The sequence below is a fragment of the Geotrypetes seraphini genome, chromosome 3, assembly GCF_902459505.1.
Source record: "Geotrypetes seraphini chromosome 3, aGeoSer1.1, whole genome shotgun sequence".
Lineage (NCBI taxonomy): Eukaryota > Metazoa > Chordata > Amphibia > Gymnophiona > Dermophiidae > Geotrypetes > Geotrypetes seraphini.
This window is the reverse complement of record NC_047086.1, coordinates 214,509,575-214,532,981: the sequence shown is the minus strand read 5'-3', so window position 1 is coordinate 214,532,981 and position 23,407 is coordinate 214,509,575. Positions and strand designations below refer to the sequence as shown.

The 23,407-nt window shown below is 45.6% G+C and overlaps 1 protein-coding gene across 1 annotated transcript in view; it reads left to right on the top strand.

Moving 5' to 3' along the window:
* The window catches only part of LRP1 (LDL receptor related protein 1), a 777,705-nt gene that overhangs the window by 684,558 nt on the left and 69,740 nt on the right, over positions 1-23,407 (top strand). Inside the window, exons 74-76 of the mRNA XM_033939435.1 lie at positions 4,913-5,047; positions 16,422-16,541; positions 21,564-21,829. Of these exons, the coding sequence (XP_033795326.1) occupies positions 4,913-5,047; positions 16,422-16,541; positions 21,564-21,829 (521 nt within the window). The remainder of the gene's footprint in view (positions 1-4,912; positions 5,048-16,421; positions 16,542-21,563; positions 21,830-23,407) is intronic.

Below are 23,407 nucleotides of genomic sequence, written 5' to 3'. Positions count from 1 at the left end.
ATTGAGCTGGCGTTAGTTCTAGAAGCATAGCGCACGGTAATTTCATGTGTGCGCTAAAAACACTAGCGCACCTTAGTAAAAGGAGCCCATAGACAAAGATGGAAGATGGCCTACCCTTCCATAACAAATACTAAACTCTAAAATCCCTTCCTCCCCCTCAGAGATCTTCAGTGCTTGTCATATGTTTTCTAGAATTCAGATATGATCCTCATCTCCAGTTGGAGGCTGTTCCACACATACGCCATCCTTTCCATAAATATTCCCGTAGAGAGGGATCCTCAACCCAGTCTTCGAAACACTTCCAACCAGTCAAGTTTTCAGCATACCTACAATGAATATGCGTGAGACACATTTGCATATTTGTAGTGGGTATCCTGAAAACCTGAATGGCTAGGTATGTCCCGAGGACTGAGTTAAGAACATTTAACCTAATGCCATCATAGAAGAAATTGTTAAAAGTAATTTACACATACCAAGCAGAGGTTTATATCCAAATTTCCAAGTTTATTTAAAACTTACTATCCCATACCTATGAGCGTCGGGAGCAGCACAGAGCGCTGGTCTGCGCTAAAAACTTCTTTCACGGTTTTGTAAAAAAAGGGAAGTAAACTAAGCTAAATCAATTACCATATGTGTGATGGTTCTTTGCGCTCTATACAGAAATGCATTGCTAATAGTGAGGTCAAAAACTGTTAGTTTTTAGAGATTGGTTGCTCATGTGAAAAAAATTTGCATACACCTGGCCTACTCCTTATAGGGAGCATTGGTGGTGGGGGTAATTGCCAAAAGGCACTTAGGCACAGGCTTGCCATCCAGTTTAGGCAGCCTGTTATTACTGGCCCATGTTGGCATCATTATGAGAGTAATGTTATTAGAGGATGCCTCTACGAGAGATCCAAAAATGTGACTATTTTACGGACATCACAGGCGCCTCTGTGCATTCTCAAAATCGGTTTCCAGATCCAGCTCCAACAGCATGCAAATGTCTATGCTCTAAAAAAAAAAAAAAAGTATTGAATGTGGGCATGTATTCTCTGAAAAGAGTTTCCAAGTTATATTTAAATCTTGATATACCGCACAATCAGATGTCTGAGTGGTTTATATTAAATAAATAAATAATAAATTTTAAAAAGTCAAATAACAAGGATTACCAAAAAGACAAACAATAAGATACACAAGGAGCATGGGGAGAAAACCAACATGTTAATAGAAAAGAGAACAAACAGAAATCACAAAAGGAAAAATGGTATAGATTTAAAATAAACCATATCCTTGTCTAGGCTTAAGTTAAAATAATCCTATCCTTATTTAAATCAAAAGAAAATATGTCTTAATAAAGATAGTTTCTTATTCTTATATTTCATGAGTGTCTTTGGAATAAAAATGGTTTTAGGGCTAGATTTAAACCTAGCCATTGAAGTTTTGTGATGAAGTCAGGAAGGCAAAACATTCCATAATGTAGGGGCTGTCACCGAAAAAATAGATTCACGAGTGGTATTGTATATAATTGATGGACTGAAGAGAACGGCAAGGAGATTTTGTTGGTTAGAGCACCGTATTTGTGAGGGATTATGTGGAAGAAGTAATCTGTCTATAAAGGGAGAGCATTCTTGCCTAGTTTTAAAAGTATGGACAAAATTTTGTATGTCTTTTGGTGAGTAAATGGCAACCAGTGATCAGCAATCAGAAGTGGTTGGTCTTCTTTTTTTTTTTTTAATTCTTTATTCATTTTCAATATTTTCAATAAGTGCAATACAAATTAAATACATTTTATATTTAAGACATCGCTTATATTCTTTCAAGAAACAAAGCAATCTATATCCCTCCCCCCACCCTATCCCATAACTATTATAAATTTTTTATTATAATAATCAAATTTTCAAAAGCTCATTAGATATACATTTCATATCCATAACAGATAATAAGCACTAGTAAATAATCCAATACATTAATTTTACAAGAATTCAGAGAATCATTTAAAAATAAATCCACCCTCCCTCCCCACCCTGGATGTGCACATAATATATCAATAAAAATCAAATCTACAATTGATCAACAAATTTATGCTTCATATACAGATATGAAAAAATGATTGCAGAATCGTTAGGGAATATAAAAATTTCAAGCTAATATGGGGTCCATTGACGTCTTTTGTAGAAGTGGTTGGTCTTACAGAAAAGCACTTAGGCCTGGGGTACGTGTTCACATCTATATGACGAATGCAATTGTATATTACATTACATTAGTGATTTCTATTCCGCCTGTGCCTTGCGGTTCTAAGCGGATTACAAAATTAGAAGAAAGCTGGACATTTCCAGGAAGTTTAAATATCAAGTTTACATATCAGGTAAGAATAGCAATACATTCAGGTTATAGAAGATTATTACATAACGTTGAGGGAAGAAATATTCTGGTTACAGATGGAGGTTGCTTGTTTAGGTTTCTGAATATAATTTTGGGGATATGGTTTGAAGAATTGGCTAGGAGATACTATAGGGGTGGCATTTATGAAGGAATATGCATGTGCGAGTAGGATATCAACAGCAGGAGAGAGGCATTCTAGAACACATAGCACAAGACGAAAGAGCAATGGTTCTTTAATAAAGATCTGACATGGGCTGTGTTTCGGCATAAATACTTGCAACAGGGGTCAGATTTATAGAGAGTCACTTCTGTTAATAAACAAAGAAAGGAATCCAACGAGTCTGGAATAAGTGTAAAAATATGAAATCCAAAAAAGAAACTGCAGGACTGATGGACTTGATGCAGGAACTTTATTTTAGTCAATAAAACGTTTTGTAGTGGTCCACCTTGGTTTAGAAACAAGGACCCAGCACGGTCCATGTTTTGATTAACGCATCTTCTTCAGGGATCCGAGGTGTTTCCTTTTGTGATGAACCATGTGGAGCACAACACCATACTGAAGATTTCAGAGCTTGCGAAACAGCCGAACTGAAAGAGGTGCATCTCAGTGCAAAGCTGATAACAAAAGTACATCAATCCTGCAGTTTCTTTTTTGGATTTCACTCTTGTTAGTAAAACACCATCCAATATAGCGTTACTTCGCAAACGTCACCGAAGCAAAACTCCTTTGCTCACTTGACTGACAAGAGTGGATGTCAATAATTGACCCCGACGCAGGCATTTATGCCATTACACAGCCTTTCCTGGCACTTTCATTAAAGAAACCACTTTGTTATCCCATCTTTGGAGGCCCTTCATGCTTTTTTTTTAATGCATCATCCATGTGAACTTGAACTTGCAAAGTACACTCATAATAACATAGTAGATGATGGCAGATAAAGACCCGAATGGTCCATCCAGTCTGCCCAACCTGATTCAATTTAATTTTTTTTTCTTCTTCTTAGCTATTTCTGGGCAAGAATCCAAAGCTCTGCCCGATACTGTGATTAGGTTCCAACTACTGAAGCCCTCCCCAGCCCATCCTCAACCAAACGGCCATATACAGACACAGACCGTGCAAGTGATAAGAACATAAGAACATAAGAATTGCCACTGCTGGGTCAGACCAGTGGTCCATCGTGCCAGCAAGTCCGCTCCTGCGGCGGCCCCCATGTCAAACACCAGTGCTCTAAATGAGCCCAGCCTCACTTGCGTTCTTTCCAGTTGAGCAGGAACTTGTCCAACTTTGTCTTGAATGCCTGGAGGGCGTTTTCCCCTACGACAGACTCCTGAAGAGCGTTCCAGTTTTCTACCACTCTCTGGGTGAAGAAGAACTTTCTTACGTTCATACGGAATCTATCCCTTTCAGCTTTAGAGAGTGCCCTCTCATTCTCCCTTCCTTGGAGAGCGTGAACATCCTGTCTTTATCTACTAAGTCTATCCCCTTCAGTATCTTGAATGTTTTCGATCATGTCCCCTTTCAATCTCCTCTTTTCGAGTCTTCCCAGTACTGGCCTTAGTTCTTCAATATTTACTATTATTTTTTTTTATTCTAGATCCTCTGTGTTCATCCCACACTTTTTTGAACTCTGTCGCCGTTTTCCTCTCCACCACCTCTCTCGGGAGTGTATTCCAGGCATCCACCACCCTCTCCGTAAAGTAGAATTTCCTAACATTGCTCTTGAGTCTCCCACCCCTCAGCCTCAAATTATGCCCTCTGGTTTTACCATTTTCCTTTCTCTCGAAAAGATTTTGTTCTACATTAATACCTTTCAAGTTCTACGTTAATACCTTTCAAGTACTCCACCAAAGACTGGCCTGTGCTTGCATAATGACACATAGCCAGGCTATTAATTATCATTTACCCACATATGTATTCACACAGGCATGTAAATGACTATAATACTGGCATTTCTGCATGTACTTGACACTTAAATCCTAGATGGCTCCTTATGGAATTACCCCCATGTACATACTCAAGTATTTTATAAAATACATGAACATCACAGCAAATTTGCTCCACCTAACCTGCACCCCTGGGAATATCAGCTTGCAGATCACACTAAAATAGATGCATTTTTTCCAAGCATCTACTTTTTTAGCTACGTGAAAGGCTGATTTTAAGGGAAAAATAACTTTATAAAATACCCTCCTATAAGTTCTATCATCCTGGGAGTGGATGCATGCATGTTACATATACTGTACATTAGGGATGAGGACAGGGTAAAATCTTTTGGTTCATTTTCAGTTTGGTCTCATTCCATGGTTTTTCAACTGTACACATTCATTTTGATAAGAACTTTTTAATGTGCGCTGATCGACTCAATGTGTGTTAATTCATGGATTAGTAAGAGTTTAATTCATTTAGAGTGCACTAAACATTTTAGGCTGTGCTAATGATCCTAATGTGCATTAGTAAACGTTAAGCCCTAACACATGTATCTGTGGGGAGTATAGATATAGATAGGCAGATATAGATGGATAAGTAATTGTAATGTTTGTGTTGCAGTTCCGAAAATCCAAAGCTGCGAGTCTAACATGGCCCTGTGCGGTGATGAGTCAAAGTGCACTCAATCTCAGGACTCTGTTTATTGCACCTGCAAAAAAGGTTTCCAGAGGATTCAAGAGCAGAACTCATGCAAAGGTAGGGATCATGTTAGAAGCACTTTGCAGTCCAATTTCTGACTGCTTGTGAGCAGTAGAATATAATATGTTTAGAAATTACGTCTTTTCTGCCAAGTACTATGGAATACTTAACCACCATGAACTATAACATAGCACTATAGTAAATGGCAGGAAAAAAAAGACCCGTTGGCCCACTCACTCAGCCAAGTTACTCCTGCATATATTGCCAAGGTTAAATCCCAGTTGTCATACTCTGAGATTAAACTAAACTAAACGTTAAGCTTATATACAGCATCTTCTCTATAAAGATAGAGCTCGGCACGGTTTACAAGAAATTTAAAGAAAGGAAAATATAATTAGAATTAGTGAATTATATAGAGAGCAGCGAAATTTACATTTTTGAGAATAGCCAAGTTTTCAGATGTTTTCAAAATAATTGGAAAGAGCCCAAGATACGCAGCTGGACAGGAAAATTATTCCAAAGCTCAGTAATTTTAAAGTAGAGATTTCCCTAATATTCCAATAAAGATAATGCCTTTTAACAAGGGGAAAGATAATTTAAGCTTTTGGATAGACCTGGTAATATCAGGTCTCGCAGAATTCCAGGATAGAGGAATTAAAGGAGGAAGAGTGCCATGCGAGATCTTAAATGTTAGGCAGACACATTTACAGTAAACCCTGGAGATTACTGGGAGCCAGTGAAGTTTTAACAAAAGTGAGGAAACATGATCAAATTTGCTTTTTGCAAAGATCAACTAGCCGCAGTATTCTGGATCTGTTGAAGTCTTTGAAGACTGTTCTTGGTTAGACGTAAATAGACCGAATTACAATAATCCAACCTCGAAAGAATGATTGATTGTACAAGGACAGCAAAATGGTGGAAACAGGATCTCGCTTTCCTCAGCATATGGAGACTAAAGAAACATTCAGGCTGTATCTTTACTTTCTACAGCTAGTGCTGCTCTGTGCTTTCTGAAAGGCTGCTATTAGTATTCTGTCTCCTGCTCTTGGAAGATGTTCTATGCCAGTCCTTCTCAACTTTTTCATGTAAAGGACTGCAGTGTAAACATGATAAAGCTCTGAGGTTCCACCAAAAGATTTCAGCCTTACACATGTTACTAAATTTGTAAACTGCCTTGACTTGCTTGTTCAGGCTGGGTATTGAACATTAAAAATTAATACTAACGTTGATTCTACAACACTTCAAGGATATATTTTGTTTTCAATAAATTTTTTATTCAAATGATATAAAAACCCACATTTTCTTGGATTATTAACAGTAGCAAATTCCATAAGTGAGACATTTGAAGTATCACAACAGATTGCTTGCAGTTATTATATTTATGTGGGCAAGAGTGAAATTAATGCATTTACAGGATTTGAAGAGCATTTCCGCCAACTAGGGCCACAATGGAGGATTTGAGGGGGTCGCGTCTTGGAAGCCTCTGTTCTATGCAATCGCTAAACTTTTTTTGTAGGGAAAAATTATCCTTACCGGTCCAGTCCAAATGAGTGGATTTTGCCATCTTGCCAGCAGATGGAGACATAGAAATACTCTGGACTGGATTGCTAAGACTCAATGGAAGGAAATGAACATCTAAATTTCACCTTCCTAACATTCCTGATTTTACCCCCTTGGAGCTTTGAATGATCTCTTATTCTACAACAGCATCCTTCACTGTGAAGTGGGGGCCACATAGGTAAAAAGACTTCAACCTGAAGACATGAGTAGTGCTGATTAAAATGGATGGTGCCCAGAACCTCCAGGTGATAAAAATTATAGCCAGTGGCGTATTAACGGGGGGAGGGGGGCTGCGGTCTTCCCTGGGGCCACCTTGGTGAGAGCGCAGGCACCTGTCGTCTCCGCCTCCTCGATCATCCCCCCCCTCCCCACTGTCACACGTGCATGCCGCTTCCCTTCCCCATGCCTCTAACCTTCCTGATGCGAACAGCAACCCCCTAACTGCTGTCGCGCCAGCATCAGCTCTTCCTGTAACATCACTTCCTGGACCCGCACCTAGAAAGTTCGGGGCACGGGGGAAGGGAAGCGGTGTGCGTGGCAAGAGGGGATGGAGAAGAGGGTGGGGGAGGGGGGCACCTCTCATCCTCGCTATGCCACTGGATAGAGCCAGTCCTGCTCAGATGCAATCAAAGTAATTACATTACATTAGAGATTTCTATTCCGCCATTACCTTGCGGTTCAAGGCGGATAATACAAGGTCTGTTCAGAAAGTTCCAGGACAGTTTGAATTGCGTGGCAACAAGAAGTTCTTTTGAAATGCACTAGGCGACATTGAGTAGATTGAAACCTCACAAGTAACCTCCTTTTCTTTAGCACTCTCCAGACCAGTAGAGGTTAACTTTACGAATGGGTATATATCTAATCATGACCAGCAGGTGGAGACTGAAAACAAAACTTTGGGACAGTATATCCTAGCCCCTCCTCTCTATTTCCCTCAGTCCTTCTTTCAGTCTCCAGCAGGTGTTGAGTGATCTGTACCCATCTCCCTTGGTAGGGCTGTTGGAATTTGTTTAGGGGGTTTATTGTCCCTGTTTTTAGCCGGACGGAGCTTGGGCGGACTCTGTTTGGGGGTTCGTCCGACCTCGGGGGTGTTTAAACCCGGCGGGTCACGAGCGGGGTCCCCCCCCCCCACTTCCTCCACCTCCCCACATTTTTTTAGAGGAGCCTCAGCAGTAAGCCTTGCCCCCTAAGTCAAGCAAGGCATATTGCTTCGAGAGCCTGTGGAGTCTGTTCTGTAAAAAAAAAAAAAAAAAAAATCCTGAGGTAGTGCTGGTCTGAAGGGTTGTTTCCCTTTAAGAAAACTTGATTTTACTGTTTTTTTTCATGTAACCAGCACTTTTTTTTATAGCTAGGTCGCGTATGGAGCAATTGTGCCCTTCTCCGGGGGAGTAGGACACAATTTTAGTCCAGCCGCGAGGCACTTCGCGGCCGGCCTGAACTCGGCGGTTTGGTCGGTGGAGGTGGTGGAGCTCCGTCGGCAGCGGCTGCAGGCGCCCAGAGCTCCCTGCCGATGGTTCCTCGCGAGTCGGCTTGGAGCAGTGGGGAAGCCCGGTCTTCCACAACCGCCCACGGAGGGATTCCCCGAAGGATTCCCTCTCAGCTGATTTTTTGACAGCTGATGCCGGCTTGCCTGCTTTAGCGGCTGAGACTATTCAGGTTTCTCAGCCGCTTCAGGCTATGGAGGGAGCTTTTTTGGCGGGAAAACCGCCATCTTCTCTGTCTGGCCCCTCCATTTTGTCTTCCACCTCAGGTGACCTTCCCCCTGTTTTGACTATGCAGGGGCAAGGTTCTGCTGGGTCCCCTGCTTGTGGCAGGGAGTCCCTTGGGACCCTCGGGGGGTTTTTTCTCCTGAATTTTTCTTTTCTTTATGCAGAGCCTATTTTCAGGCGGCTGGGGGTCCCGGTTGCGCCCAGGGGGTTTCGGGGGGTGGGTTTTCCTCCGCGCTCACCTGCGGCTTTGCCTCTTTCGTCTGGCGTGACGTCCCCTCCGCCGCCTCCCTTGTCCAAGCGTCCGCGGGTGTCGTGGGACGAGAATTTGTGGTCGGAGGAACGGGATCGGTCTGGGAGGAGGAATGGACCCTTCTGAGGAGTTCCAGGACTCTCTGGAGGGGACGGAAGCTGGCGGCGTGTTGTCGGATTTCCGTTCTCCAGTGACGAGGCGTCCGTGGTGCGCCTTTTTCAGATAAGATGAGCTGCCTTGACCTTATTCAGCAGTGTTTCTTCGGTTTTGCGTTTTTGAGGACGCGCCGCCGGAGACTCCGCGTGGGGGGGACCCCCTGTTACGGGGGAGTCCGTTCACGTTTCCCGCTCTTCTTTTCCTATGCATCAGGATATTCGGGATATTATTCTGGAGCAGTGGAAAAACGCCGGAGACGCCGTTTCGGCTGGCGCGCAGCATGGCTCGCCTGTATCCCATTCCGGAAGGGGATCGGGCTACGTTTAGCTTCGCCAGTCTGTGGATGCGGTGGTCTCAGCAATTTCCAGCGGCATACCGTGCCTGTTGAGGGCGGGTTCTGCCTTGCGGGACTCTGAGGAGCGCAAATTGGAGAGCATCCTTAAGGCAAAATTTTCAGGTCTCTGCCTTTGGGGTCCCAGGCGGCTATTTGTGGGGGACTGGTCGCTCGCGCCGTGTTTTCGGTGGGCGGAAGTGCGGGTCTTGGATCGAGAGTCTGACGACTGGTCTCTGGTGGATCAGGAGGTAGCGAAGATTAGGATGGCGGGCCTCATTCCTCTCAGATGCTCTATATGACTTGGTGCGGATCTCGGCTAAGTCTATGGCTTTTGGCGTGGCCGCAAGGCGTGTGTTGTGGCTGCGCGCTTGGGCGGCGGAATGCTGCGTCCAAAGCTAAGCTTACTAAATTTCCCTTTCGGGGGTCGTTTTTTGTTTGGAGAGGACTTGGATAAGTTAGATTCAGACTTTGTCGGACTCGAAAGTTCCCCGTCTGCCGGAGGACCCGTGCCCGTCCGGCGTCTCGGGGGGGTGCGGCCCGGGGCGTTTGCGGGATTTTCGCAAGTATCGCCCTGGGCGTGGGGCTGCTTCTTTCCAGTCTCCGGATTTTCCCGGGGTCGGTTCTTCCAGCGCATGCAGAGCCCTTTCGAGGGGCCCGTCGGGGGGCAGGGAATCCCTCCAGCAGGTTCCCCCCCGCTTCCCGTCCTGCACAATGACGCCTTGCCGGCGCCCCCTTTGGTTCCGGTGGGGGCCCGGCTGCGCGAATTTTTCCCCCAAATGGGCCGAGATCACGTCCGATCAGTGGGTCCTGGAGGTGGTGCGGGACGGTTATGCCCTGGAGTTCGCCCGCTCTCTGCCGGATTTTTTCCTCGCTTCTCCATGTCAGACTCCGGGGGAAGACGCAGGCTTTTCGCCAGACCCTTCAGCGCTTGCTAGATCTCAGGGCAGTTGTTCCGGTGCCCCCTCCGGAGTGGGGCACGGGCAGGTACTCCATTTACTTTGTGGGTGCCCAAGAAGGAGGGGACTTTTCGGCCCATCCTCGATTTGAAAGGGGTCAACAGGGCTCTCAAGATTCCCTCTTCCCGTATGGAAACTCTGCGGTCGGTCATTCTGGCGGTTCAGCCGGGGGAGTTTCTCACTTCTCTCGATCTGACGGAGGCCTACTTGCATGTTCCCATTCGGGCCTCTCATCAGCGTTTCCTGCGCTTTGCGATCTTGGGTCGGCACTTTCAGTTCTGTGCGCTTCCCTTTGGGCTGGCCACGGCTCCTCGGACGTTCACCAAGGTGATGGTGGTCGTCGCGGCAGCCTTGCGGTCGGAGGGCATCCTGGTACACCCCTACCTGGACGACTGGTTAATTCGGGCAAAGTCGTTGCAGGAAAGCTCCCGGGGTTACTGCTCGGGTGGTGGAGTTTTCTCCGTCGCTGGGCTGGGTGGTCAACCTTTCCAAGAGTCGGGTTGGTCCCGGCTCAGCGTCTGGAGTACCTAGGGGTGCTGTTTCGACACCTCCTTGGGGAGGTCTTCCTCCCAGAGGGGCCGGGTGAGCAAATTGCAATCTCAGATTCGCCTGCTTTTGGCGTCCCGGTGTCCTCGGGCGCGAGATTTCCCTCCAGGTCTTGGGGTCGATGGCGGCGTCCCTGGACGTGGTGAGGTGGGCGCGGGCCCACATGCTGTCCTCTCCAGTATGCTCTGCACTCGGAGGTGTGTCTCCCCAGAGGCTACGGGATGGATGTTCCGGTCCCCCTGCGAGGCTTGGCGCGCTTGCTGCAGTCTGCGTTGGTGGCTCCAGACCCCTCACCTAGTTCAGGGGGGTGGGTCTGGATCACCCGCAGTGGACGGTGCTCCTGACGGATGCGAGTCTCCTGGGTTGGGGGGCTCAGTGTTTGGGTTCACTCAGCTCAGGGCACCTGGTCCGCGGAGGAGGCCGCCTGGTCGATCAACCGTGTTGGAGACCAGAGCGGTCCGTCTGGCGCTGTTGGTTTTCCACTCCCTGTTGCTGGGCCAAGTCGGTCAGAGTGCTGTCGGACAATGCCACGGCGGTGGCTTAGGTCAATCGTCAGGGGGGCACCAAGAGCACTCAGGTGGCGCAGGAGGCGGCTCTGCTCATGGTTTGGTGGGCGGAAATCCCATCTGCTGGACCTCTCGGCCTCTCATATAGCCGGAGTAGAAAATGTTCAGGCAGACTTCCTCAGTCGTCACTTTCTAGATCCAGGAGAGTGGTGTCTCGGCGCCGAGGCGTTTCAGTTGATAGTGCAGGCTTGGGGGCAGCCCCTGATGGACCTGATGGCCACGGGTGGCAACGCCAAAGTGCCCCGCTTCTTCAGTCGTCGCAGGGACGGTCTGGCCGAGGGTCTGGTTGCTCTGGTCCAGCAGTGGCCAACGGAGGGGCTGTTGTATGTGTTACCTCCTTGGCCGCTGGTGGGCAGAGTGCTTCTTCGCATTGTTCACCATCCGGGTTTGGTGGTGCTGGTGGCGCCGGATTGGCCTCGCCGTCCGGGGTATGCGGATCTGGTGAGGCACCTGGTAGCGGATCCTCTTCCTCTGCCTCTCTCGGACGACCTTCTGATGCAGGGTCCCATTCCCATGTTCGACCCGTCTCCCTTCTGTCTTACGGCGTGGCTCTTGAAAGGGGTCGCCTTAGCAAGAAGGGATATTCAGACAAGGTGATCTCTACACTGTTGGGGTCCCGGAGGCTTTCTACCTCTCGGGCTTATGTGCGGGTTTGGCGTCTCTTTGAGGAATGGTGTCGGGCGCGGGAGTGACCTCTTTTTCGCGCTTATCTGCCTAACATTCTGGAGTTCTTGCAGGATGGCCTGGATAGAGGCCTGGCTTGGTCTTCTCTCCGGGTTCATATTGCGGCCCTGTCGGCCTTTCGAGGGTTGGTGTCAGGTCAGCGTTTATCGGCTCTTCCTGATGTGATTCGGTTTTTGCGGGCGGCCAAGTTGCTTAGGCCTCCCCTACGGCCCTCGGTTCCCTCTTGGGATCTTAATCTGGTTCTCTCTGTTTTGGTGCGTCCGCCTTTCGAGCCCTTGGACGACTGTTCTTTGAAGGACCTTACTTTGAAGGCGGTCTTTTTGGTGGCCATTACTTCTGCTAGGCGTGTTTCTGAGCTGCAGGCTTTCTCTTGTAGGGCTCCCTTCTTGGAGTTTTCTAGGGAGCGGGTCGTCTTGCGGCCTGTTCCTTCCTTTCTGCCGAAGGTTGTTTCTCCTTTTCATGTCAATCAATCGGTGGTTCTCCCGGTCTTGGGTGGTCGGGAGGGCTCTTCTGAGCAACGGCAGCTGCGCAAGTTGGATGTCGGTCGGGTCCTTCGCTCTTATGTGCAGCGGACCCAGGAATTCCGGAAGTCCGATCATCTCTTTGTCCTCCTGGCGGGTCCTCGTCGGGGAGCGGGCGTTTCTAAGGCTACTATTGCGCGCTGGATCAAGGAGACGATTGCTTCCGCTTATCTTCTGAAACAGCAGCCTGTTCCGGAGTTTCTCAAGGCTCATTCCACTCGGGGTCAGGCGGCTTCTTGGGCTGAGTCGTCGCTCGTGCCTCCAGTGGATATTTGTAAGGCTGCGGTTTGGTCCTCCTTGCATTCCTTTGTTCGTCATTATCGGGTTGATGTGCAGGCGCGTCGGGACGCGGTGTTCGGTGAGCGTGTACTGGTATCGGCCCTTCGGGGGTCCCGCCCGTGAGAGGGACTGCTTTGGTACGTCCCATTCGTAAAGTTAACCTCTACTGGTCTGGAGAGTGCTAAAGAAGGAGAAATTAGGTTCTTACCTGCTAATTTACTTTCTTTTAGCTTCTCCAGACCAGTAGAGGTCCCCACCCTGTCTGTTGTTGTTGTTGTTGGGGCTGTTGCGCGGGCAGTTTTTGGTTTTTGCTGCGGGTTCTAGTATTTTTTCTAGGGCCGGGGAGAATTGAAGAACAGCGGCTGTGGCTCGGCTGGCTTAGCTGGCGAGCTGTGGGGACATTCTTCCTTCGGGAATTTCTCCTCTGCATTTTCCAACAGCATTTTTGGGTATGTTATTTGTTACTCCTTTTGGAGTATTGTTTTTTTCTCTCTGTTGTTTTCCAGTTCTTGGTTCTGCTTGGCTATTCGGCAGACTGAGGGAAATAGAGAGGAGGGGCTAGGATATACTGTCCCAAAGTTTTGTTTTCAGTCTCCACCTGCTGGTCATGATTAGATATATACCCATTCGTTAAAGTTAACCTCTACTGGTCTGGAGAAGCTAAAAGAAAGTAAATTAGCAGGGTAAGAACCTAATTTCTCCTTTTCCATTGTTAATATCTGTTTTCGTCTCCGAGCTACAGCAGTTTTTGTGAATGTGTGTTTTTGTGATTGGCTATTTTTCATCATGTGCAACCTCATTGAGCAGCGCTACAGCATAGAACTGCACAAAGATGGCTTAAGTAGTCTGGGGGGTGAGCTAGTGAATTATAGAGGACCCAGGCCCATAAGACACTCTAACCACTACATTCATTGTGGGACATGTGCACCCACCAAACCCCACCCCCCAAACCCTACTCTGCTGCCTTATAGATGCCACCTGCTGCCATAAGGGCTATTGGGGTTGTAGACAGATGGGTATAGTGGGTTTTGGGGGGGCTCACCATAACCTGAGATATTTGTGTGACATCCCTTTTGTGAAGCTCACAGCTGTGCCCTGTAAGGTTCCCCAATGCTCTCTTGCCATGTCTTGGTGGTCTGTCCAACACTGCTGGCCCCTCCCACGTCCAAAAGGTCTTGTTCTGGGTGTTTGGGACTTGGACGAATTTGTGGTCGAGAATTAGTATAAAGTTAGACGTAGTGGCAGTCTGGACGATCAAACGCTTGGATGTACAAATAGACAATTTTCAGAAAAAAAAAAAAAAATTGGACATACTTTTCGAGAATGGACATTTTTCTGCTGCCGACTTTGGGCGTCTAGTGCCTTATGTCTAAATCGGACTTAGACGTTTCTTTTGATTAGGCCCCTTCATGTGTCTCAGTCCATCTTGTCCCCCTCAACTCACATTTACATTACATTACATTAGAGACTTCTATTCCGCCTGTGCCTTGCAGTTCTAAGCGGATTACAATTGAAGATGGCTGAACATTTCCAGGAAGTTACAAATTTTAGGGAAAGATACATAGAGAGGCTAGGTTATGATTAGGTTAGATACATAGTAGTGGCTAAGATGGGTAAATTTAAGGAAGGGGAGACATTTTAGGAAACGTAGGGAGGGAGGAGATTAGGGTTGATTACATGGTAGAGTATGCAAGGAGGGGGATGTTACCGGAGGAGGGGGGGATAAGCGGACAGGATAGTTTCTTTTGAATAACAGAGTTTTGATTTCTTTTCAAAAAGATTTAAAGTCACGTGTGGTTGACAACAGGAAAGAGATGAAAGGGGTCTAGCTTCGCTGCCTGCGTTGCTAGGAGCTCTAAAATTATCTTCCCCCCAATACACACTCTCCCCCTACCCTATCCCAATTAGTCTACCCCAGCAGCCTCTTCTCTATCAGTATCATCCTGTTCCCCCCCCCCCCCCTCCAGTTTGTTAATGCCGTTGACTCATTTTCCCAGAGTCTTGCCTCAGGCACTGCCTCAGAGACAACTGTTTCTGTTTTTCTTCCAGCAGATTCTTGGTGAGCTTCATGCATGTGATTTTCAACCTTCTTACTATTTGCACAGTCTTGCAAGAATAGCATGAGAGTTTGTACACTGTATAAATCAAATGTACTGAGTCCCATGCAGTGCTAAAGGAAAACAGAGTAGGTGATCTGGAGACAGTGCCAGCTGCAAGCTTCTGGTCAAGATGGGGAGGAGTGGAAGGAAGTATGCTGGCTTGCAGTGAAGAATGCTGTTCTAGATATTAGAGAATGACACGGGGACAAATTTATCCGCGTCCCTGCAGGAACTCAATTTCCCCATTCCATCCCCGCGAGTTTTGCCATAGTCCCTGTCCCATTCCTGTAAACTCTGCCTTAACCCACACAGGCCTTGAACACTTATGATTTTAAAGGGTTTGAGGCTTGTGCAGATGAGGATGAAGCTTGCAGGAATGAGATGGGGACAGGAAAAGAACTTTGTGGGAACAGGGAAAAATTTGTCCCCATGTCATTCTCTAGTAGATATTCCTTTCCACTGAAAAATGCTAACATCCTATTCATCATTAATACTTTTCAGATATTTACATTTCTTTCTTATATACTTTATTTCTCCTGTCCTTTTGTGTATACAGTTGTTTGCAAACTTTTATGCATCCCTGGTCAAATGATATGTCTCAGTAAATCACCAAAACAACAGTCGAAATCTTATCCTTTTATGTGAAAAAAATAAAACAGTCATAAGTTCAAACATGCAGCTTTTGCAGGCTGTTATGAATCCATGAAATGAAAAACCAGCCAATTCTCAACATTTTTGATCCACATCTTTGGTCATTTTTCCCCGAGAGATGGTCAAATATAGAACCTGAGGACATTAGGAACCTATTCTGTATCTGCAGCTGGGCACCCAGGTTTCACTATAGCAGTGGATATCTTGAAAACCCGACTGGCTGGGGGGGCTCCCCTAGGACATGGTTAGGAACGACTGCGCTATAGTATCAGCGTGCTTTACATTCACACCACCCATACTTTGCGTAACTATGAGTGTCTAAATATGGCAAGAGCATGAATAACTTACAGTATTTTGTATGCTTTGCACTAGAGGTCTGCACGGGAATGGGGATCGTGGGAATCCCGCGGGGTTCTCGCGGGAATCCCCTCTAACCCCACAGGGACCCCCATAAGGACTCCTCTCTAGCCCACGGGACTCCCACGGGGACCCCCCTCTAGCCAACGGGACTCCCACGGGGATGGAAGGCTTTGGAAGCAGGGTTCTTCCATATAATATAATGGACACGTCAGCCTTAGTAAAAGAGGGGGGTTTATAAGTTAATTATCTGAACAGAAAACAAAAAAAGGGTTCCACCAAAGAGATTCCACAAGGAAAACAGCAGCGCAAACACAAAAGAAACTGGAATTGATGATCCTGTCAGAAGTAATTGCTGCATTTTATGGGGACGGGCGGGGATGGAGGTAATTCCTTGCGGGGACGGGTGGGGACGGAGAGGATCCTGACGGGGACGGGTGGGGACGGAGAGGATCCGGGGGGGGACGGGTGGGATTTCTGTCCCCATGCAACTCTCTACTTTGCACTTCATGGCTAAGTGTGCACTTATGAACAAAAATGTTATTATTCTAGACATTTACAAGTGCAAGGGACACGTAATTACAGATGTCTGGATGATAGACTTGCCCTTCATACTTTTTGTCTACAGAGGGGGAAGTCCAAGTGGTGGCAGTAATAGGTCATTAAGAGCCAGAATGTAATGGCTGGAGAGAGGACGAGAGAGCAGGAATGTGACTGGCTAATCAGTAATAGGTCAGAACTTTGTTTTCTGCCTCTCTTGTAGACATAAATGAATGTGTGAAGTTCGGTGCTTGCTCTCAGATCTGCAACAACACCAAAGGCTCTCACGTGTGCTCTTGCTCAAAGAACTTCATAAAGGTTCATCACGGCTGTAAGGCAGAAGGTAACATTTGATCTCTTTTTTTTTTTTTAATCCCCCTCCCCAAAGTTTTTCAGTGCCTCTGAAAATAAGGAGTTAGTCACTAGCACCAGCTGTGCGTAATATAAATTGTTGTGTTGTAAATTTCTTCTTGCTAGCGGGATTCCTGGTTTCCTGCAGTGCCCCTGGCAAGCTGCCACAGAAATTTGCTGCTCCCCACAGAATCACAGGAAACCAGAAACTCTACTGTAGCTGGTCATCTTCCACCTATGATGACCATGCAGTTTTCCTTCCTTGAAGACAAGCAATTCCCTATCACACAGTTGGGTGATGTCAGGTTTGACACCTTCAAGGTGACAACTTTTTTCAGAGCAACACAATGCTTTTCTGGTGTGTCTGCAGCATGCCTGATCTCTTTATTTTTCCTGTCAAATGATTTTCTTCACTTAGGGCTCCTTTTTCCGAAGGCACATTAGGGCCTTAACGCTTGGAATAGCGCACGCGCTAAAATGTTCCGCGTGCTAGCTCTGAGCAGGCGGTAGTTTTTCAGCTAGCACGCACTATAGTGCGTGCTAAAAACACTAGTGCACCTTCTTAAAAGGAGCCCTTAATGTCATTTTTGGTGTTGTACTCTGTTTTAATATTTCACAAGCTCGCCTTAGTGTTACTTTTCCTCCTAGTGTACAGTTTCGTTTAATTTTACACGATTTTAGTCTTATTTTTCATCATTCCCATGTTGAGCCTGAATTTTCACAACTGCAGTCACTCCTCATTTACCAGTGAGAGGAGGACTAGTGGCTTTAATTGAAAGTGCAATTGTTTGTTAAAGCATTTTTGTGAAATGTCCAAGGTTTTCAGTTTCTTATTTAGTCAAAAATTTGAATTTTTTTTTTTTGACTGAATCCAGAACGTATAGCCAATATTACAGTCCACACGTTTAAGGTAGTCCCTGTTTAAGAGTTTATTCACACCACTGGTTCATCATAACTTCCAGCAGCTGGATGCTTTTGATAATCTGGCAGGCTACAGATTTGTCTGTTTGGCTTTGCCACCAAATTGCCTACAAAGGAGAGCTTTACCTCCTGACAAACTCCATGACCTACTAAGGTTTGAAATCTCCTTCCTCTTAGAGGCCAGAACAGTTGAGTCAGTGATGTGCCACATAAGAATGAGAGAGAAATATTATTCAAGAAGTGTCTTGGTTCCTTGGATTCTATTCTATTCTAGAGTGGACAATGACACAGGGACAAATTTGTTCCCGTTGGAACCCTGTTGCTCTCACTGTCCCTGCCCCATTCCTGTAAGCTCTGCCTTAATCGCACAAGCCTCAAACACATGATTTTAAAATGTTTGAGGCATGTGCACCTGAGGATAGAGCTTGCAGGAATGGGGCAGGGACAGGAAAAGAACTTGCGGAGACAGGAAAATGAGTTCACACAGGGACGGGGAAAAATTTGTTCCCGTGTCATTCTCTATTCTAAAGCTAAGGACCTCGAACAAGTGCCTAATGAAAGAGAAATTCAACATGCTTTCCCTAGACACCTTATTTCCTTTAGTTAAACAAAGGGGACTGGCTACATTCTCTGAACTTAAACGTAGTATCTCATGGTTTGCGTATTACTTTTTGGCATAGCATCAACCCCTCTGTAGATGTGTAGCAGTAATAACTGCATGCATGTGTTTGTGTTTCCCCACATGGATGACTGCCTGGGCACATCTTAGGCAAAGGTAAAGAGAAAAGTAAGAGTTGAGTGCTGGTATTAATAGACTTCATCATATATGTTCAATCTCAGCCCATTTGGAGTTTAGAGGAGCTCTGCTAGATCATGCTTGAAATCATGGCTTTTCTTCCAGCTAATAGTTCAACAGAATCATACCCTCAGTTGAGGAAGGTATGCAGCTTCGGCTCAGTACGTGTTGAGGATATTGGGTCTTGTTGCCTCAGTTCATCTTGTGCCTATGAGATTATTTCAAAAACAAAGCAAAAATAGAAAATAATCACTCAATTCAAATAATCAGATATAGACATCATATACAACTGATAGTGAATTAGTATGCTCAGAGATATGAGGTGATAACAGGGAACACCCAACACTACCCACCTCACCGCCCAATCATTGCATAATTCAAAGCACCAGTTGTAAGCAGTGTTCCCTCTAAGCGGGCGGGTGTTGTGAGCAAACTTTTTTCACTGTGAGCTAATAAATATCGGGCGCCAGCAAGTTATGAGCCAAATAAATATGTTGTCAAAGTTGCTGATACATTGAGGACGAGGTATTCAAAGGAATTTTAGGCCTACACGCTAAATTAAATAACGTTAAATAATATTTTTAAGAACACAGAAATTGTAGGGATGAAATGATATCTTAATAAATGTTTTACAACAAATGTAGTTATGTCTGTTACATCCATATGTGTAAACTGTAAATTAAAAACAGTCCAGAAGACAATACGTTTGATGCTTTCAATTTCTAGACCAGTGTTTTTCAAACCTTTTTTGGGCAAAGGCACACTTGTTTCATGAAAAAAATCACGAGGCACACCACCATTAGAAAATGTTAAAAAATTTAACTCTCTGCCTATATTGACTATATATAAAGTAATTCTCTTGAATAGGAATCAAATAAACACAAAGAAAGTATTTTATAATTACTTTATTATGAAATAAAAATTATAAAAATTATAAAATACTTTATTCAGTGCGAAACCTGGGCCTGTTTGGCTGAACACAAAGCTGATATTCTGGCTGGAATGGAAGAAAGACACACACGTAGCTCTTCGTCAACAGCTCTCAGTCTCTCTCTGTATTTGGTTTTTATAGCATACAAAAATAGACAAATATACCCTCCATCCTTTTTATTAAACCACAATAGCAGTTTTTAGCGCAGGGAGCTGCGCTGAATGCCCAGCACTGCTCTTGACGCTCATAGGCTCCCTGCGCTAAAAGCCACTATTGCGGTTTAGTAAAAGGGGACCATATTGTAAAATATAGACAGCAGATATAAATTCAGAACTGTGCATAGTAAGTGAAGGGAAGTTTTCATCTCTGGGAATTTACCCAGTTAACTATTAAGTTATTTGGGCAAATTCCTTTGAAAACTGTGGTAATACTGCCTCCACTTTGCTAAATTTAAAATAAAATCATTTTTTTCCTACCTTGTCTGGTGATTTCTGGTTGCACTTTCTTCTTCTGACTGTGCATCCAATCTTTCTTCCCTTCTATCAGCCTGTATGCTTTCTCTCCTCCACACCTCATTCCCTCCCCCAACTTTTTCTTCCTCTCTCCCTGACCTTTCTTTCTTTTTTTCTGTTTCTCTTCTTTCCTTCTGTTTCCCTGCCTGCCCCCTTTCTTTCTTTCTCCCAGCCTCCTGTCCAGCAGTAACTCTCTTCCCTTCCTCCCCCTCCCAGCAGCAATCTCTCCGTCTCCCTCTCCAGTAGCAGCTGTCCCTTTTTTTTCCTAGCCCAGCAGCTTCCCAGATTCCTTTCCCTCCTCCCCTCCCAGAAGCATCTCTCCTTCTTCTCCTTATCCAGTAGCAGCTGTCCCTTTTTTTCCTGGCCCAGCAGCTTCCCAGATTCCTTTCCCTCCTCCCCTCCCAGAAGCATCTCTCCGTCTCCTTCTCCCTCTCCAGTAGCAGCTGTCCCTTTTTTTTCCTAGCCCAGCAGCTTCCCAGATTCCTTTCCCTCCTCCCCTCCCAGAAGCATCTCTCCGTCTCCTTCTCCCTCTCCAGTAGCAGCTGTCCCTTTTTTTCCTAGCCCAGCAGCTTCCCAGATTCCTTTCCCTCCTCCCCTCCCAGAAGCATCTCTCCTTCTTCTCCTTATCCAGTAGCAGCTGTCCCTTTTTTTCCTTGCCCAGCAGCTTCCCAGATTCCTTTCCCTCCTCCCCTCCCAGAAGCATCTCTCCTTCTTCTCCCTCTCCAGTAGCAGCTGTCCTTTTTTTTTCCTGGCCCAGCAGCTTCCCAGATTCCTTTCCCTCCTCCCCTCCCAGATGCATCTCTCCTTCTCCTTCTCCCTCTCCAGTAGCAGCTGTCCCTTTTTTTTTCCTGGCCCAGCAGCTTCCCAGATTCCTTTCCCTCCTCCCCTCCCAGAAGCATCTCTCCTTCTCCCTTTCCAGTAGCAGCTGTCCCTTTTTTTCCCCTGCCCAGCAGCTTCCCAGACTGATAGTGGTTTTCTCCCCTCCCAGCAGCTCTTCTTACTTCCCAGCGCAGCGATTCACGAAGGCAGCCTCAGGTCCTTTGTTGTGTCGCGCCGCCTCTGAGGAAAGAGGAAGTTGCATCATCAGAGGCAGCCGCGACTCAGCAAAAGCCCCGAGGCTGCCTTCGTGAATCGCTGCGCTGGGAAGTAAAGGAGAGCTGCAGAGAGGGGAGAAAGCCACTGTCGGAGGCTCCCCAAGATCTCTCCGGCCCAGCGCACGCTTCCGATGCTGATCTTGCAGAAGTTCAAATGAGTCAATCTTGCCGGTCCTGCGCTGTGACGAGAAACTTGTGCGCTGCGACCTAATATTTTGTGCGCCAGCGCACGCCAGCGCAGCTTAGCGGGAACATATTATCTACGTGCACACAGCTACCATATTTGAAAAATAACAAACGCTATATAAGTGTTAGTCTAGAATCGGAAACTTATCTTAGGCTTGTGGGAACTCATCATTTTGAGTGTGGTAAGGTGGTAGTGTTGGTGTTCCCTGCTATCACCTTCATATCTCTGAGCATACTAATTCACTATCAGTTGTATATGATGTCTATATCTGATTATTCGAATTGAGTGATTATTTTCTATTTTTGCTACGATTCTCTGATCACTCTACTCTCATTTCTTTGGAGAGTCTTTTTGCCCTATTTGATTATTTGTATGAGATTATTTCTGCAGAATTTCTGTGCAATCTAACCTATCTACAGCAGGAGATTTGTTGGAGGGGAATGGGCGTTGGGTATTAAGAGAAAAGGTAACTCATGCAAGGGAAAAATTGGGATTTATTAATCAAGTGATCTCAGCATTTTTATACTCTTCTAATCACTACCTCTTCTCCCACCCTTACCCCCCAATGCCTAGGTGTCGAGCATCACGTCCTGTATATCGCTGATGATAATGAGATCCGAAGCCTCTACCCATTCAACCCCAACTCCGCTTATGAACAGGCTTTCCAGGGAGATGAGAATGTCCGCATCGATGCTATGGACGTGTATGTGAAAGGTAACAAGATCTACTGGACCAACTGGCATACTGGCAAGATTTCCTACCGAGAATTGCACTCTACATCTTCCACATCCTCCAACAGGAACAGGCGGCAGATAGAGGGTGGAGTCACCAATCTGAATGTGAGTGTGGGTTATCAGTCCTTTTCTGACAACCAGCAGATTTCAGTTGTCATTGTGCGGTCTTTCATTTTGTTGACTAATCCCAAATTGTGGTTTTATTATGTGAGATTTGGTTCTGAACATCAATTAACCGTCCCTTCTAACTGCTGTGCTCAATTTGCATCAACTTCTCATAGTTAATTTTGCTGCTTGGCTAATCTCCTCTGGAATTCTCTTCACTTTCAGGCTAAACACTTGTATCCTAAATTTAAAGTGGGGATAAAAACTCATCTTTTTACTCAGGTCTTTCCAAGTTGAATAAATTCTTGGGGACTGGCTCTTGCAGTGGAAAAGTCCTCTGTTTCTTTCATTTTATTTTTTCTTCCTATTTTAGTTATGTAACTTGATTAGTTTGCTTCTATTTGAAAGAAAGGCGGTATATTAAGTGTCATATAAATGCAAACATATACAAGGCTAAATTTTATATTTTATATAAAACTAGATGTATGTGTCTGTCTGTCTTTCTTTCTTTTCTGTCTCTCTCTCCCTGGCTGCTGTCTGTCTGTCTTTCTTTCTGTCTCTCTCTCTCTCCTTGGCCGCTGTCTGTCTGTATTTTTATTTTTATTTTTTGCTGTCTCTCTCCTTGGCCGCTGTATGTCTGTCTTTTTTTCTGTGTGTCTCACTCTCTCCTTGTCCGCTGTCTCTTTTTTCTTTCTTTCAATCTCTCTCCCTGTCCCCCTGGCCTTCTGTATGTGTCTTTCACTCCCACCTACCTTTCAGTGTGTGTGTCTCTATTTTCTGTCAGTCTGTCAATGTCGCATCTGGGGTTTTTTTTTTTTCAATCTCTCTCCCTGGCCCCCTGTCCTTCTGTGTGTGTCTTTCACTCCCACCTACCTGTCTTTCAGTGTGTCAGTCTGTCAATGTCCCGTCTGGTTTTTGTTTTTTTTCTTTCAATCTCACTTCCTGTCAATTATCGTGCCCCATCCTACTTTTTTTTTTTTTTTAATCACGCATTGTGTTGGGATGGGCAACCGGCACACAGTAACCGCTGCTGGATTAGGTTAAACCGCCACTCGAAGCAAATCATCATGTGCGCACGCGCTGAACACGCATGTACTACACGCTTTACAATTTCTCTGCTGGCCACGGAGCTACAGATGCATGGAGCCACGAAAATTGAAGTGCGCATGCGTGCTAAGAGTATTATTATATAGTTTTATGTATAAATTATGTCATGGGTTCGCAACCCTGCCCTCGAGATGCACCCAGTCAGTCAGATTTTCATGATATCCATAATGAATATGTACAAGAAAAATTTGCATACAGTGGAGGCTTAGCCTAGTGGTTAGAGCTGCTGCCTCAGCACTCTAGGGTTGCAGATTAGATCCTTGTTCCTTGTGACCCTGGGCAAGTCACTTATCCCCCCATTGTCCCAGGCACCATAGTTGGATTGAGAGCCCACTGGCACAGATAGGGAAAATACTTAGAGTACCTGTTGAAAAAAAAATTGTACACGGCCCTGAACTTCTCCAAGAGAGGGCAGTATGTCAGGTACCCCAATAAACATAAACATTTATGTCATCCATATTCATTATAGGA